Here is a 13,235-nt window from a genome sequence, read left to right as displayed (position 1 = left end):
TTTCAAACGGGCCATCCTTCGATGAACTTCAACGGTGTAGCTCCCTTAGCTAAACACAGAGAGCAGCAGAGGGTTCATCCTCCGGCTACAGCTACTACCATGGCGTCAACTGAGATAGCGAGGCAAGCGGTGAGTAGTCTATTTTACTCATGATAATACCGTTAGTAGCAACGCAGAACCCTCTGAATGCATTTGCTAGTCTCTGTAGTATCACATATATCATTTGTATCATTGTGCTGACTGCCGTTATTCGAAATAGATTTCGGCTTGCCTGTTAACGGTAGTCACCACCCGCTTTTCGGGCTTATATTCCACCCAAATTGGGTGTACAGCATCTGATCAAAAGGAATTGTTGTAAATATTTCGTGTCACAAATCTGGTAATGCATTTCTTCACCCTTAAATTCGTTAAAAACAGAGATAGGCCCAAGGCTGCTCCCTCGTTACTGCTTCACGTTTTAACGTTTTTATTCCAGTGTTTATTTCCGAAAGCCTTCTGATACACTATCCTTACACCTTTAGCCTAAACAGACGATAAACGCACCTGAAATACCTTAAATACGGTGTAGTAGACACGTTACTAGCTCTAATTAAATGCCTGTCTATTATAGAGCCATCTCTAGGCCATTCATTCCGAACGCCCCCATTTCAGCAGGGCTACGGTGCTCATTTCCGTTATATTATTTCATGTAAGCTCCGTTAACTTCCAGTCGGGCGTTGTCTGATGGGCTTTGGAAATATGAACAAAGCAGATTCTTGCTGTTTATAGGCATTTAGGCCTGCAATTTGAAAAGTGTGCGTAAAGTTTCCTGTTTTTTGTTCGGGGGATGGAAAAGGAAGCCACTACACCCAGAGAGACTGCTCAGAATAGCAAGCTTTTGCAGTTTGATATCCCTTTGCGGCTCAATGAATGAAAAAACCCACTGTGTGTAACTTGGCTGTGATTGCTTTGAAATGCAGGATTGGTTTCAGGAATGTTGCACTTGCAGCTGAAGAGAGTAAGGCTGTTTGTCCAGTCACATTACCCCCAGTTTTCCAAATACTCCCACAGCTGTTTAAACCCCATTTCAACTATCCAAATACTCCACAACAGTCCAGCAGCACCACCAGCTTGTCAGGTTATTTTAAAGTGACCCACAAAAGGGAATGTTTTCCTCTCAAAGCCTGTTCCACATTGGAAAGAAACGTTGTGTTATGTTAAGCCACATAATGGCCGGTTGGCTGAGGTTTCGCTGGTTGCAAGGCCTTTCTTAGCTGTATAATCTAAATTCTTTTCTTTCCTTCACCTCTTAAATGTAGAAGTAGGCTGCAGAATAGAGATTCATAGAGATGGAGATGCTCAGCAGAAGCTGTACGCCCCCACACATGTAGCTTTTACACCTCACTGTTGTGTTTATTCAGAGATACTGCAGTGTAAAAGTAGAACGAGAGGCCAAAGAGGGTAGAGGTTAAAGAAACCCCATAGAACCACAAAAACTGGCAACACTGGCTAAAATCCTACATAATTTTGTTCATGTCAAGCAATCTGCTTCTAAAAGATTTATTTATGGTCTAACCCTTTGCTGTTAACACATTTCTTGGCATAAACGGCAGTTCTTTCCATATATGTACATTGTGGTTTGTAAATGTCTCGTCTGTGGGAAGCGAGTTAGAGCTCAGGAAACAGGAAGTGAGCAACTCTGTACCTGAGTTCAGCGATTTACAAATATGGCTTAAACTGTGGTAATATACTGCTGTTTCTTTGCAGTTCAGCACCATTAATTTGTAGATCTCATTTTGGCCTGTCAGAGAAAATCATGCACACATTAAAACCCGAGACCATGTTGCTTTAACAATGTGTATACCAATGCATTGCTTAGGAGATGATTACTAATGATTTACCTGCATCTTCATGCTGATTTCGTTTTGTTTTTAGGGTGAAGGTGCTCGTGCCGTCCCTCTAGCCGGCCATGTCGGCTTTGACAGCATGCCAGACCAGCTGGTCAATAAGTCTGTGAACCACGGATTCTGCTTCAACATCCTCTGTGTTGGTGAGTTTGTCATGCGTAAAGAAATGTTTTTTCCCCCTTCTCCTTAGGGCCAAAAGACGACTTACTTGCTTCATTGAAAGTCAGGCTTTTCCACAAGATTCAAAGCATGTTGTGCAGCATTTGACCTGCTTGGATTCACTTTGGCCAGTCAGCAGGGGTTGTGAGTAAGATGCTTTTGGTTAGAGTAGGAAACTCAGACATGACGGCCTATAGTTACTTGATTATAGCGTATTTGTTTTTTTTCAGCATGTGTGTCAAACATCTACAGATTCACAGCATTTTACAGGGTACAAGTATATGCATAAACATGCTTTAATTAAGCAGAATTATTTAGTTACATACTGTGATTTATAAAGTACAACTACTCAAAATCAATTTGATTAAATACAGCAGTACTTCCATGAAATCTCATGGAAGTACTGGAGATGCAGCTCAGTTTTTGAAAAGCTCATTGTGGAAGATTGAGTTAACTACGTGGTAATTTTAACTGTTAGAGTAAGTGGCTCTTTTTAATTTTCCTTGTGTTGTATTTTGAAGGATTTTTCATATCTTACACTCTGAATCAGTGGCTGCTGGCTTGATATTAAAGAGTTGTGGCTGTTGGTGTCATTGCATAACAGCTCTAACAATTTGGGGTATTGGGAATTATCTTGCTTTAGTTGCACATGAAAGCCCAACGTAGCAGGGAAATGGGTTAGTGAAAGCAATGCAATGCATCCATTTTCCTTGCCTTTTATTTGTTTTAAATTTCACCTTTTTAGTACTAGTTTGTTACATTATTGAGTTGATATTTCTGACATTATTTAGAAGAAGTATGTGGTAGAGATACTATATACTTGATACTTCAGTTTGAATATTTGATTTAAATTCAGAGGACGTTTTCTTGTTCATACATGCTTATATCATGGAGGTTGACACAGGAGAGGATTTTCATTCTTGTCCCATCCCACGCCCACAGGAATTATCCCGTCTCATCCCGATCCCAAACCAGAGTAGGAAAAAAATCCCATCCCTCTCTCAGTAGAATATCTCCCGCTCCCATCCCACTCCCTCTCTTTTTTTTTTCCTCCCACCCCATTTAGCTCATTGGAATAGTTGAATATATACCCAAACATGGTATGTAATGTTGTATTTGAGAAATTGTTTCCTTTAAACATCATTGACGGTTTTCCACTTAACACCTTTGGCAAAAAAAAACCCTGAAAAGTGCAAGAGAAGGGTAAGACTATGCCCTCTACTACTGCTTTATTATCAAATTTTTGTGCATTGCAGACAACACAAGATTTATAACCTTCATAAGATACAAATAATAAATAAAATACATTAAAAAAAACCCTTAATGATCTTGTGTGGCAAGTGTAGTTTGTTTGGCATGTGTTGCAGTGTTGGCTCAGTGAAAGAAAACTACAAGCAAAATGACTTCCAAGTGGGGTCAAGTCGCCAATGCTGATGCCCATTTTCCACTAGAGAAACCTAACCTTTGCCTAAGCTATACATAAGAGCTGCATATTCATTTCATATAAAAATTGGTCTATTGTTATGGTGGTTCCTGCTATCGCCTACTTCCACGTGAGCCTCTGTTATAGGGCTGCTGGAAAATGGGGAAAAAGAATCACAATCATGGTACTATTTATTTACATTGATGTTATGATTATTAAACATGACTCATTGATTTACAACAGCTTTATCACATGCATTTTTTTAAAATCTGAAACACTCTTTGCACCTGAACATTCTGAACACTTTGGAAAACAAGCAGCAAATGAAAATAAACAGTTAAAAAGTATAAAGAAATAAAAAAAAGATATATATGAAAAAAGTCTTAAATAAAAAACAGAACATTAATCAATTAGTTAAAATTGAAACTCGATTAATTGCCTAGCACTACATTCTTGTATAATATCATTTTTGTGACATGTTGCTATTTATAGGTCTGGTCACAATACTGCAGTCCGTGCCTTTATTTTTCCCCTCTAGCACTTTCTAGTGTCATAGTTTTGGCTCGACTGCCAGCTGAAAACATCCCTGCTATTTTGAGAATCCACTCAGCCTTTGTATATACTGTATTTTTGTAGAACTATGAAGCTAAAAAGACTGATGTTTGTTCATAGTTTTAAGTATCACTGGTAAACAACTTGATCCCTGCTTTATTCTGGCAATAATTCCAGAATTCAAGGCGAGAAAAAAACAAATGTAGAGAATATGGAGTCAAAATTAATTGCTGTCATGTTCTTCACAAGGAAAACAGTTTTAAGTATTTAATCAAATGCATGTGATTGGGTGTTTCCCTATGCTTTTGTTCCAATTTGGCAAGCAGAGTATAATATGCATATAAAAGTTTCTGTTTGGCTTTGGATGGCTGACTAACACAGTCACAGGGTTTTGTTGTGTTATTAACAATTTCACAATGATTTGAGTCCTCTCTAAACTGCCTTAAGCAGACAAGACTTTTCTATAGTGACGTCAAACTGTGGTTGGATCTTTTAAACATGAAGTTATTTGGATTTTAAATAGGATATTTGGATTAGGGACATGGTGAGATATCATACAGAAATGGGCTAACATGCTAGGACCGCAGGTCAGGCTGTGATGAATAAAAATAGAATTTCATACAGAGCTGGCTCTGTATCTGAGTCATCTGACAGCCTCTAACAGTAAATGGATGACAGAATACATCTGCAAGGGAACAGCTATTTCTGCTTTTTGTGACTGTTTTCATTTAAGGGATGTTTGAATATAGGGGCTGTCAGCATTAATGCATTAATTGGCAACAATTAAGGCCTAAAAAACACAGACAGCCCAGTGGACAAATCAAATGTCATCACTCCTTGTTCAATCAAACATTTAACTTCTTACCATTTTATTTTCAATCCACATCAAGTTCTCTTTACTGTGGTTGAGTTAATTTCATAATCTTAGATCTTAGATCAATCTAAAGTTCCAGATTTCTTTCAAAATAAAGGCATATCTGTGACCAAACAGAAGTCAATTACCCCTAGTTTAAGACATTATGCTTCTGACTTAATCAGTGTCATTCTGTTGTCATTGATGCTTGCTCTGCTCTGGTTTTTGATGCTTCTCTCCCTGCCTCATGCTTTCCTTATCAACATAGGAAGAGCCAAACATAACACCAATAAGTACTTATTAATAACTGCTATTAAAGAAATATTTATAGCCACAAATCATTTATGTTTCTTGACAAAGTGGTCCTGACTGAATTATGTTAAATGACAGTTCGTTAAAGATCTCATTAGCTTGTGCATATTAATTGCTGACAGAGTTATAAAGGCCTGTTCAGTAACGATTCTGTTGGTTTGAAAATATTTGTGGTGAAATCAAGAGGTGATAAGGTCAGTTTGATGTATGGAAACACTCTATTGCGATTAAACAAGGAAGGAAAGATTCAGTGACTCTATTTTGTGTTGTCAGGTGAGACGGGTCTGGGGAAGTCCACCCTGATGGACACACTGTTTAACACCAAGTTTGAAGGGGAGCCCACTCAGCACAACCAGCCGGGAGTTACGCTCAAATCCAACACCTATGAACTCCAGGAGAGTAACGTGCGCCTCAAACTCACCATCGTCAACACAGTGGGCTTTGGAGATCAAATAAACAAGGAAGACAGGTAAAGCAGTCACAGTCACGAACTGTCACAGTTCTAAACAAAACCCTGAATCACTAAAACACTTTATTTTTCCTACACAGTACATAGTCTTTGAAGACAAAAACAGAAATCCAGACTTAATGAAGGTGATTAAGCTGTTTGTTAGAAGAAGGCTGTTGTTGTTTTCCAGGTTTTTACACTTTGCTCAAGTTTTTTAGATTGCCAGTCACAGAGAAGAAACTATGGACTGGCTGCATTTTACACAAGCTTATAATCATTGAAATGTGACTTTGATTATGTGGTAACATAATATCCAACAAGCTCTTTGTTTTTCTGTATTTGTTTGCTTCTTTGTGTGCTGGGGACATAGGATACCCCTACAAGCTAACTGTTGTCTCTTTAATGCATTGGGTTAAATCTTTTTCATGTCCTTGGTTTGTATTATGTTGAAATTATAAGAGTGAGCCCACTAATATAGACAACTGAGCATAATTTGCATAAACTGCAGGCTTTTTTCAGGCATTCATCAGTACTGTAAAGTTAGTCCGTTAAGCCCGGTGCAGACCAAAGACTTTGGATGAGAAGAGTTGAAACTGCTTGTTACAGGATGTCTGCAACATTCTGACAGCCTGTGAGTTCACACAGCAGCAACTAGAGGAGACAATGCATTGTTCCCATAGCAACGACTCTCACAATCACTCAATATAAAGTGATTTTTTTCCTTAAGTTACTGCGTAAGAGTAAGGTTAAGAGTCCTGCTCATCACTAATACCTTAGTCATACCCATCGAAGCATGACAGCAAAAATTTTATAGCACATTTTTACACAAAAATGCTTTGCTAGCTTAGTTTTGTTATAACTAAGATATCTGCAGAGGATTAGATGTTTTCCAATGACAAATTTAGCTTCCACAGCCTTGAATTTGTCATATACTAGTAAGTATAGTGTCATGCCCTGTTTACTTGCACAGCAGATGGAGGGGACAGGACTTTATCGGGCTGACATTTCCATGTGAAAGGCCTAAAAAAATCCAGAGGGATATAAACATTTCCAAAATGGATTTATCAAATGAAATATTCTGGGTTTTTTTTTTTTTTGTTTTTTTTTTTAAGATTTATTTTTGGCCTTTTTGCCCTTATTAGATAGGACAGTGGATAGAGTCGGAAACAGGGAAGAGAGCGAGGAGAGACATGCAGGAAATAGTGCCACGGGCCGGATCCGAACCCGGGCCGCCCGCACACATGGTGCGCGCCCCAACCACTCGACCACCTGCGTGCCCCGAAATATTCTGTTTTATATAAATATTTGTTGGTGTTGATAGCAAGTCAAAACACAATTTCCATTCTCCATTTTCTTTTCATCTAACCTGGCACGCCAGATGGATTTGTTTCACACTTCCAACTGGTAAACCTCTCATAGACAGTATTTGGGAAAGGGCACAGCCTTTGAAAAAAAACTTGACGGGTGATTGGTTGGATGTTCTGTCTGTCACATCTTTACGGGCCAATCAGAGCAACAAAACACGTGACGTCGTAGCCGCTTCCAAGCTGCGCCCCTACCTAAGGAGTAAACTCCATAGAGAACTGCATAACACGATCCATGGTGACTATAGACATGTCAGTACAAGACTTGTGTTGTTTTTGAAAATAAAACAACTCACTGCTGTCCTTTGTTCTTCTTTTAACGAAGAAATGTAGTCAAGTTCTGATTAAACTGGCGCTTTAGCAGCATCCATGCTAATGTCTTCCGCCATTATTGCACCCGCCTCTTGTTGCGTTTTGCTTACGTCACAACTCCTCCATGCCCAAAAATACTGCCCCTTGACGCTGATTGGTCCTGTCACTTTCTAACTGGGCCCAAACGGTTCAGATGGGAGCTTTGCAAGATGGATTCACCAGTGAGAAACACGGAAACGGGCGTATCCATCTGCTTTGCAAGGTTACTTTTCACCTGATGCAAGTCTAAAAACCAGCTGTTTTCAGTTTGATGAAATTAATCAAAGTCAATGTCATCAGACAGCTTGATACAAGCTGCAACGGCTTAGTTCAAACAGCAATGACTGCTGCCAGTGATGTTCTATAATGGTCTTAGGATGTTGCAAATCTTTGGTCTGAAATGGGCAGTACATCCTCTGAAATGGTCATTTGAAGAAGATCCATCAGACTGAAACTGCACTTTCTTCCCAACTGAGACAGTCTATCCTTGAATGGATAGAAATGGATGTTGCATTCAATTGATTTAAGTTTGCAAAAGTGTAGACAGATCCTACAGCTGATTTGTGAAGACTGCCATCTTATTTATTTTATTTATTTAAGCTTTATTTAACTAGGGTTATTCCCATTGAGATACAGAAATGTCTTTTACAAGACAGTCCTGGCCAAATCAGCAGCTTTCAGCAAAAAATGTGCACACACTGGCCAAGTGTTCCCTAATTCTAGTTTTGAAATCTCCTAAACTAACACAAAGCTCAAGTTGAAGATGTACCTATAACTTGGACCAAGACGATGAAACAAAAACATTAAAAGCTCTTTGACCAAAAACAGAGCAAGTCCGAGTAATCTCATACATGATAAATCCTTAAAAAACAAAGATTACAGCTACTGACAGCTTTTGGGGTTGGTAAATAACAAAGATAAGAAGGTAATTCATGTAGAAAAGCCTTATAAGAAAAGATATACTAATGTTCCATTCTTCTATTGTATAAAGACGACCAACCGAATTTCTCATATAAAACACAGTGACGGGTCTGAAAACTCAGACCAATGACAAATCGCAAGGCAGCATGGTAGACTGAGTCCAACATTTTCAGAGAGGCTAAGGTACCATGCATCTAAAGAACATCTCCATAATCAATTAAAGACAAAAATGTTGCTTGAATTAATTTCTTTTTTGCAACAAATGAAAAACAACGTCTGTTTCGAGAGAAGAAACATAGTTTTACCCTCAGTTTCTTTGACAATCAATATGTTGGCAGCTACATAGCTGCATGCTGGCTGTTACAGGGGCATGGATAGTTGGAATAAAAGCATTAGACAGCTGCCCATATGGATATCAGATTATCTTAACTTTAGTTATACTTTACATATCAAACATCTATTAATTATAATTTCTATTTCAGAAAAAGAGGAAAAAATGTAGGCCCCTCCCCCCAAGTTAAAGTTTGTCATTGTCAAACCAGTTGAAGTAGCTGAGAACGCCACAGCTTCTCTATTGTCTTTTACATCTCTGTCAAAGCTAAAAGCCAAATAAAATCATTTCCTCAGTCAGCTTTTATTAAAATATTAACGTGAGATCCTGCTGCAGTAACGACGGCTTTTCAACTTCTGTTTCCCTTTGGACTTGTCTTTTGACTACAAAGTTACTCTAAATTTTCTACTTTCTAATTATTTGGGCTGCAACCTTGAGATTGCATGGTGTTTCTTTATTCATCTGTAACTTAATTGTCTATTACAGTGTCGCAACATGTTGTTATTTTAAAAATTTCTGCAAGCATGTATTTTGTAGCATAACAGGGCAGCAGCAAAAAGCTCAGTCTTCTTCTTTGTCTGTTTTGTGACAGTTACAAGTCTATTGTGGAGTTCATTGATGCCCAGTTTGAAGCATATCTACAGGAGGAGCTGAAGATCAAACGCACCCTACACAGCTACCACGACACCCGCATCCACGCATGCCTCTATTTCATCGCACCCACGGGACACTCACTGAAATCCCTAGACTTGGTGACAATGAAGAAACTTGATAGCAAGGTGAGCCTCAACCTGAACTGTTTACATCAGCATGAATCCTTTTAAGTTGATTGCATTGATGTTTATTGATTCTACTGTAAACTCTGTAAACGGAACATCTGTTCAAACCAGTCCAGACTTAAATGGCAGTTTTTGACAGGAAAAGTATCATACACATAGAGAGAATCATGCAAGAATCACATATATGATAGGAGTGCCTCTGTGTTCATTGAGAGATACAGAAGCCCTGACTGCAGGAGAATGATGTAAAAGAATAGCTGTTATATAATGCCCTTCAACAAGAGTAGACAGACTGTAGAACATCACAGATACTTTATACTGTAGGTGAATCCTTCGGCATTGTGTTGCTGTGTGCACCATTTGATCCGTCTTCTCCAGTCATGGTTCATAAACCCTTTCTAGGCCATCTGCCTGCATGCAAAGTGGCTCTGGTCTCGTTTCTGCATCAGTGTAGGTCAGCTGTGAAATGCAGTCGGCATGGTGACTGCTGCTGCCTCTTACGTTTTTTTGTGAGGTCCCCACCACGGCAGCTCATTTGCATGGACCTCCTGGCTTTTGTACAAAGAGTCTGCTCAGTGTTTGCCAGAGCAGCTGTGCCCTCTGGCAGCTGCTCACAACAGCTTCATCTAGAGCAAAGCCTCCTCTGTTTACACACTCACCTAGGGGATACACTGAAACACTTTCTCTGCTGAAATGTCCTCGAGCAAGATGCTGAACTGTCACCAGATTCAGGTTTTTATCACATGACCTCTAAACACAAATATCCATACTGCATAGTTGCACAATAAAGACTGGTCAGATTGAATTGAATTGAATTGAATTGAATCAAAACAATGATATTGTGGCAGATGTTGTGTTATCAGAAATAGTATATTGTTGTCTGAAGAATTGACATTGTATCATGATAAAACTGGTGATTTACACCCCTAAGCATGAGTTGTGATTATGTAGGCAACAGGGAAGAGAGAAACCAGTTGAGTAGGAGTGGGCTGCATTTGCATCTTTGACCCTGCTTGATTTTCCCTCCTCCCTGTCTCTCCATTTTTTTGTTTGAATAGCATTGATAGTGTATTATTTTCACCATGTTTGGACAGCTTTAAAATGATCTAGAGCAGGAGATGGAAGCCTGCTGTTCTTTGCTGCATACACTATTTATGTCTGTGCTTAAGAATGAGTAATTGTCTGTAATTTACAAGAGGCACAACTTGCTGGAGCCCTAGGCATGAGAGAAGCTCTGTTATTGTTGAAATAATGAAGAAGCAATGGGTTATTTTGGGCAATTTCTTGTATGAAATTAACTTGAAATTACACTTACATTCATGAGAAACTAATAAGCTGTGGGAATGTAAGAAAAAATAAGAATAGTTGTATTTAACCTCTTAAGTTTATGCTTCAACTTGTTATAAAAATGATGATTTGATTTGTACCGTCTTTAAGGCAGACTACAGGAAAATCTTTGTGTCTGAATGCATCGTCTACACACTGTCATTGTGTCATGTCTTTTGCTACAGGTCAATATTATTCCAATCATCGCCAAGTCGGACGCCATCTCCAAAAGCGAGCTGGCCAAGTTCAAAATCAAAATCACAAGCGAGCTGGTCAGCAATGGAGTGCAGATCTACCAATTCCCCACTGATGACGAGTCTGTGGCTGAGATCAACTCCACAATGAATGTAAGATGATTTAACTGTTGCAATGCTTTTACATTTATGTAGACTAGAAAACCCTCATTGTTATTATACAGAAGTTCACATTCAGATATCATAGTTACCTAGCAATGCAGATGCATCCAGGAGGTGTTGTATATAACAGTAGTTCACAACATGGTGGTCAAGAGAGGGGAGTCATCATAAGATGCCTGTCAAGTACAACAAAAAAATTTCAAATGGTATATCTTACCAAATATTGCAAAATTGTGTTCATAAAATGTGTTTAATTTCCAAAAGTACTCTTCCTTGGTGAGTTATATGCTGAAATGTCAGTATAAAAAGTCTTTAATATGTGAGTTTTCATATGACAGTAGGGATCTGACATGCAAACATCACCCCTGCATAAAGCAATGTGGTATGTCCACTCAGTGCTGCAGTCTTTGAGATTATGCTTTTAGCCTTTCTTACAATAAGATACTATGTCAAATAATTTTAGGGTTTATTGTAGGGCTGGGCAATATAGTTAAAATAATCAAATCCTCGATTTTTTTTTTTGTTTTACAACAAACTCGATTTATGATTTTAATTATTTTTTTTTTGTTTTCAAATGAAAAAGGAACCTCTCAAACAGATTTCTTTGATTTTTATTAACAGTATTTAACAAAAGTGAACTTGAATGTTCCTTTTAAAGTTGAAATGGGTGCTGTAAACTTGTCTTTAAAATGACACTATGAGGTGTTATTTACATCAACACTCAGGCTCTGAAAGTTTTATTCTGCATAAGAAACACTGAAAGTGATGCTTATGCTAACGTTTTTCTTTGTTTGAGAACACTGGTTACACATGAGCAACATGTCAGAAAAAAATGTATCATTTTGTTTACAGGGTTGCAAGAATTAACATAAAATGAAAGCTTCTTATAGTAGCTTTTACTTTTTGTATTACTGAAGAGGAGTTTGATAGAAAAATCTCGATTTTCAAAACCTTGATCTTCCAAAAACCCACTATATCAACTTAATTCATTTATTGCCCAGCCTTAGTTTATAGGTTGTTGTGTTCTTTGTTTTCTTTCATGTTGTTCTTATGATAATTTAGGAAAAGGCTTTTAGTAAGTGCGCATGGCTGTTTGCTCTAACCCAGGGGTGTCCAAACTTTTCCACTAGGGGCCGCATAAGAAAATATGTAAGGTTGCTAGGGCTACTTTCAATTGTCTCATCCTGGAATTGTAAATATAGTGAAACCAATCTTATGATGGTTGAGATATGCTTAATTATTGGGTATGCTTAAATGGCTCGTTAATGGCTGACAAGGCAAATAGCCAGTCATCTCACAGATTTTAGGGAGGCCAGTGCGACTTCAGGAGGCCCTGGTTGGCCCAGTCTACTACTGGTTTTGCCCCTAAAACACCATCGTTACTGCTGTTAGCCTTCGTAATCTATCAAGGCATTTTAAGTCAAAATATTGTTATTATGTTGGTTGCCAACATGTTTCTCATTTACAGTGTTGTCTTCATTTAGTCCCAAACAACAAAAATCAAGTCTTGTCAAAATGTTTGTTTACAGAAATAACATGGTAGCACTACCTTGTGTTGAAACAAAGGAGTACGATACAGTCAAGCTTCATGTTCAAATGCGGGCAATATTTCATCTAATGAATAGAATTTGTTGAGGGCCAATCAATAATGGGCCAGGGGCCACACCTGGCCCGTGGGCCATAGTTTGGACACCCCTGCTCTAACCAATTGTAGGGATAGTGAGGGTTCCCTGTCTTTGGCACTGTTAATTTGTGAGTTGTAGGCTGAAAAGTTTGGAAACCCTTGGTATGTTGCATGGAAGACTATTTATATTGCACAATCAGATACAAGTAAATTGCACTTAATTTGAAAAGTGATTTTAAAAATCACAGGCAAAAGAAAAAACAATATATTGCATGATTTAAAAAATAGATAGCTCAAGTAGAAGCACATTGCATAATAAAAATTACTACTATCAGTTGATTAAAAAAATAATCTAAGTAATTACAGGCTCTGTAATTAATCACTTATGGTGATAATTTGAGAAAATATTGCATTACATGTGGATTAAAACTCTTTATAATTAAATTTATACAGAGCACAGAGAATTTTTACATGTTCCAGCCAAAGTTACAAAGCTACGTTAGCAGATTGTGTGGCAGAATCAGAGTAATTAATTGAAATTAATTGAAAA

The 13,235-nt window shown here is 38.2% G+C and overlaps 1 protein-coding gene across 4 annotated transcripts in view; it reads left to right on the top strand.

Annotated features, from left to right (window-relative positions):
• The first annotated feature begins 5 nt into the window (after positions 1-5).
• Positions 6-13,235, top strand: part of sept6 (septin 6) — a 29,058-nt gene continuing 15,828 nt past the window's right edge. For all 4 annotated transcript variants that reach the window (XR_005992437.1, XM_041797030.1, XM_041797029.1 and 1 more), the window contains exons 1-5: positions 6-129; positions 1,915-2,029; positions 5,459-5,654; positions 9,193-9,379; positions 10,891-11,052. Coding sequence is in view for 3 of the 4 variants with exons in the window: in XM_041797030.1 (XP_041652964.1) it covers positions 22-129; positions 1,915-2,029; positions 5,459-5,654; positions 9,193-9,379; positions 10,891-11,052 (768 nt within the window). In the remaining variant the exon portion in view is untranslated. The remainder of the gene's footprint in view (positions 130-1,914; positions 2,030-5,458; positions 5,655-9,192; positions 9,380-10,890; positions 11,053-13,235) is intronic.

Source organism: Cheilinus undulatus, linkage group 10 (assembly GCF_018320785.1).
Source record: "Cheilinus undulatus linkage group 10, ASM1832078v1, whole genome shotgun sequence".
NCBI lineage: Eukaryota > Metazoa > Chordata > Actinopteri > Labriformes > Labridae > Cheilinus > Cheilinus undulatus.
This window is presented reverse-complemented; position numbering and strand designations above follow the sequence as displayed.